This window comes from Oncorhynchus clarkii, chromosome 12 (assembly GCF_045791955.1).
Source record: "Oncorhynchus clarkii lewisi isolate Uvic-CL-2024 chromosome 12, UVic_Ocla_1.0, whole genome shotgun sequence".
Classification (NCBI taxonomy): domain Eukaryota; kingdom Metazoa; phylum Chordata; class Actinopteri; order Salmoniformes; family Salmonidae; genus Oncorhynchus; species Oncorhynchus clarkii.
This window is the reverse complement of record NC_092158.1, coordinates 92,982,727-92,987,726: the sequence shown is the minus strand read 5'-3', so window position 1 is coordinate 92,987,726 and position 5,000 is coordinate 92,982,727. Positions and strand designations below refer to the sequence as shown.

Below are 5,000 nucleotides of genomic sequence, written 5' to 3'. Positions count from 1 at the left end.
GGCTGGATGAGAAGAGACAGAGATAATAGTATAGGATGAATCTGTACTAGAGAGTAGGGCTGGAGGAGAAGAGACAGAGAGAATAGTATAGGATGAATCTGTATTAGAGAGTAGTGCTGGAGAAGGAGAGAATAGTATAGGATGAATCTGTATTAGAGAGTAGGGCTGGAGGAGAAGAGAATAGTACAGGATGAATCTGTATTAGAGAGTAGGGCTGGAGGAGAAGAGACAGAGATAATAGTATAGGATGAATCTGTATTAGAAAGTAGGGCTGGATGAGAAGAGAATAGTACAGAATGAATCTGTATTAGAGAGTAGGGCTGGAGGAGAAGAGAATAGTATAGGATGAATCTGTATTAGAGAGTAGTGCTGGAGAAGGAGAGAATAGTATAGGATGAATCTGTATTAGAGAGTAGGGCTGGAGGAGAAGAGAATAGTGTAGGATGAATCTGTATTAGAGAGTAGTGCTGGAGAAGGAGAGAATAGTATAGGATGAATCTGTATTAGAGAGTAGGGCTGGAGGAGAAGAGACAGAGAGAATAGTACAGGATGAATCTGTATTAGAGAGTAGGGCTGGAGGAGAAGAGACAGAGAGAATAGTATAGGATGAATCTGTACTAGAGAGTAGGGCTGGAGGAGAAGAGACAGAGAGAATAGTACAGGATGAATCTGTATTAGAGAGTAGGGCTGGAGGAGAAGAGACAGAGAGAATAGTATAGGATGAATCTGTATTAGAGAGTAGGGCTGGATGAGAAGAGACAGAGAGAATAGTATAGGATGAATCTGTATTAGAGAGTAGGGCTGGAGGAGAAGAGACAGAGCAGACGGATCACAGTGTTCATAAATGCAGCTGAGTTAGAGCAGACAGATCACATGACTACATCTGAGTTAGAGCAGACAGATCACATAGCACATGACTACAGCTGAGTTAGAGCAGACAGGTCACAGATCACATGACTACAGCTGAGTCAGAGCAGACAGATCACAGTGTTCATGACTACAGCTGAGTTAGAGCAGACATATCACAGTGTTCATGACTACATCTGAGTTAGAGCAGACGTATCACAGATCACATGACTACAGCTGAGTTAGAGCAGACAGATCACAGATCACATGACTACAGATAAGTTAGAGCAGACAGATCACAGTGTTTATGACTACAGCTGAGTTAGAACAGACAGAGAACAGATCACATGACTACATATGAGTTAGAGCAGACGGATCACAGATCACATGACTACAGCTGAGTTAGAACAGACGGATCACAGATCACATTACTACAGCTGAGTTAGAGCAGACAGATCACAGATCACATGACTACAGCTGAGTTAGAGCAGACAGATCACAGTGTCCATGACCACAGCTGAGTTAGAGCAGACGGATCACAGATCACACGACTACATCTGAGTTAGAGCAGACGGATCACAGTGTTCATGACTACATCTGAGTTAGAGCAGACAGATCACATATAACACGACTACAGCTGAGTTAGAGCAGACGGATCACAGATCACATGACTACATCTGAGCTAGAGCAGACGGATCACAGATCACATGACTACAGCTGAGTTAGAGTAGACAGATCACAGATCACATGACTACATCTGAGTTAGAGCAGACAGATCACATGACTACAGATAAGTTAGAGCAGACAGATCACAGTGTTTATGACTACAGCTGAGTTAGAACAGACAGATAACAGATCACATGACTACAGATAAGTTAGAGCAGACGGATCACAGATCACATGTCTACAGCTGAGTTTGAACAGACGGATCACAGATCACATGACTACAGCTGAGTTAGAGCAGACAGATCACAGATCACATGACTACAGCTGAGTTAGAGCAGACAGATCACAGTGTCCATGACCACAGCTGAGTTAGAGCAGACGGATAACAGATCACACGACTACATCTGAGTTAGAGCAGACGGATCACAGATCACATGACTACAGCTGAGTTAGAGCAGACAGATCACAGATCACATGACTACAGCTGAGTTAGAGCAGACAGATCACAGATCACATGACTACAGCTGAGTTAGAGCAGACAGATCACAGTGTCCATGACCACAGCTGAGTTAGAGCAGACGGATCACAGATCACACGACTACATCTGAGTTAGAGCAGATGGATCACAGTGTTCATGACTACATCTGAGTTAGAGCAGACAGATCACATATAACACGACTACAGCTGAGTTAGAGCAGACGGATCACAGATCACATGACTACATCTGAGTTAGAGCAGACGGATCACAGATCACATGACTACATCTGAGTTAGAGCAGACAGATCACAGATCACATGACTACATCTGAGTTAGAGCAGACGGATCACAGATCACATGACTACAGCTGAGTTAGAGTAGACAGATCACAGATCACATGACTACATCTGAGTTAGAGCAGACGGATCACAGATCACATGACTACAGCTGAGTTAGAGCAGACAGATAACAGTGTTCATGACTACAGCTGAGTTAGAGCAGACAGATCACAGATCACATGACTACAGCTGCTGCCTGGCTCTCACTACTACAGTGATACACCGACTGGCTTCTTTTTTTCTAATCAAGACGTGTGTGTGTGTGTGTGTGTGTGTGTGTGTGTGTGTGTGTGTGTGTGTGTGTGTGTGTGTGTGTGTGTGTGTGTGTGTGTGTGTGTGTGTGTGTGTGTTACAGAGTGTAACGACAGTAATCCGTGTGAGGGTCTGAGTCGCCACGCCACCTTTGAGAACTTTGGGATGGCGTTTCTCACGCTGTTCAGAGTCTCTACTGGGGACAACTGGAACGGCATCATGAAGGTTGACCTGCTGACACACCTGTTACTACTGACACACCTGTTACTACTGACACACCTGTTACTACTGACACACCTGTTACAACTGACACACCTGTTACTACTGATACACCTGTTACTACCGACACACCTGTTACTACTGATACACCTGTTACTACTGACACACCTGTTACTACTGACACACCTGTTACTACTGACACACCTGCTACTACTGACACACCTGTTACTACCGACACACCTGTTACTACTGACACACCTGCTACTACCGACACACCTGTTACTACTGACACACCTGCTACTACTGACACACCTGCTACTACCGACACACCTGTTACTACTGACACACCTGCTACTACTGACACATCTGCTACTACTGACACACCTGTTACTACCGACACACCTGTTACTACTGACACACCTGCTACTACCGACACACCTGTTACTACTGACACACCTGCTACTACTGACACACCTGCTACTACCGACACACCTGTTACTACTGACACACCTGTTACTACTGACACATCTGTTACTACTGACACACCTGTTACTACTGACACATCTGTTACTACTGACACACCTGTTACTACTGACACACCTGTTACTACCGACACACCTGTTACTACTGACACACCTGCTACTACTGACACATCTGTTACTACTGACACACCTGTTACTACTGACACACCTGTTACTACTGACACACCTGCTACTACTGACACATCTGTTACTACTGACACACCTGTTACTACCGACACACCTGTTACTACTGACACACCTGTTACTACTGACACACCTGCTACTACTGACACATCTGTTACTACTGACACACCTGTTACTACTGACACACCTGCTACTACCGACACACCTGTTACTACTGACACACCTGCTACTACTGACACATCTGTTACTACTGACACACCTGTTACTACTGACACACCTGTTACTACTGACACACCTGCTACTACTGACACACCTGTTACTACTGACACATCTGTTACTACTGACACACCTGTTACTACTGACACATCTGTTACTACTGACTCACCTGCTACTACTGACAGATCTGTTACTACTGACACACCTGTTACTACCGACACACCTGTTACTACTGACACACCTGTTACTACTGATACACCTGCTACTACTGACACATCTGTTACTACTGACACACCTGTTACTACTGACACACCTGTTACTACTGAGACACCTGTTACTACTGATACACAAACTCTTATAGAGGCCCATTTCTCCATTTCTCCCTCTCTCTCTCTCGCTCTCTCTCTCTCTCCCTCCCTCCCTCCCTCCCTCCCTCCCTCCCTCCCTCCCTCCCTCCCTCCCTCCCTCCCTCCCTCACTCTCTCTCTCTCTCCCTCCCTCCCTCCCTCCCTCCCTCCCTCCCTCCCTCCCTCTCTCTCTCTCTCTCCTTCCCTCCCTCCCTCCCTCCCTCCCTCCCTCCCTCCCTCCCTCCCTCCCTCCCTCCCTCCCTCCCTCCCTCCCTCACTCTCTCTCTCTCTCTCTCTCTCCCTCCCTCCCTCCCTCCCTCCCTCCCTCCCTCCCTCCCTCCCTCCCTCCCTCCCTCCCTCCCTCCCTCCCTCCCTCCCTCCCTCCCTCCCTCCACCTGTTACTACCGACACACCTGTTACTACTGACACACCTGCTACTACTGACACATCTGTTACTACTGACACACCTGTTACTACTGACACACCTGTTACTACTGACACACCTGCTACTACTGACACATCTGTTACTACTGACACACCTGTTACTACCGACACACCTGTTACTACTGACACACCTGTTACTACTGACACACCTGCTACTACTGACACATCTGTTACTACTGACACACCTGTTACTACTGACACACCTGCTACTACCGACACACCTGTTACTACTGACACACCTGCTACTACTGACACATCTGTTACTACTGACACACCTGTTACTACTGACACACCTGTTACTACTGACACACCTGCTACTACTGACACACCTGTTACTACTGACACATCTGTTACTACTGACACACCTGTTACTACTGACACATCTGTTACTACTGACTCACCTGCTACTACTGACAGATCTGTTACTACTGACACACCTGTTACTACCGACACACCTGTTACTACTGACACACCTGTTACTACTGATACACCTGCTACTACTGACACATCTGTTACTACTGACACACCTGT

The 5,000-nt window shown here is 46.4% G+C and overlaps 1 protein-coding gene across 1 annotated transcript in view; it reads left to right on the top strand.

Moving 5' to 3' along the window:
• Positions 1-5,000, top strand: part of LOC139422368 (voltage-dependent T-type calcium channel subunit alpha-1H-like) — a 108,135-nt gene that overhangs the window by 85,526 nt on the left and 17,609 nt on the right. Inside the window, 1 exon segment of the mRNA XM_071173572.1 lies at positions 2,683-2,804. Coding sequence (XP_071029673.1) covers positions 2,683-2,804 — 122 coding nt within the window.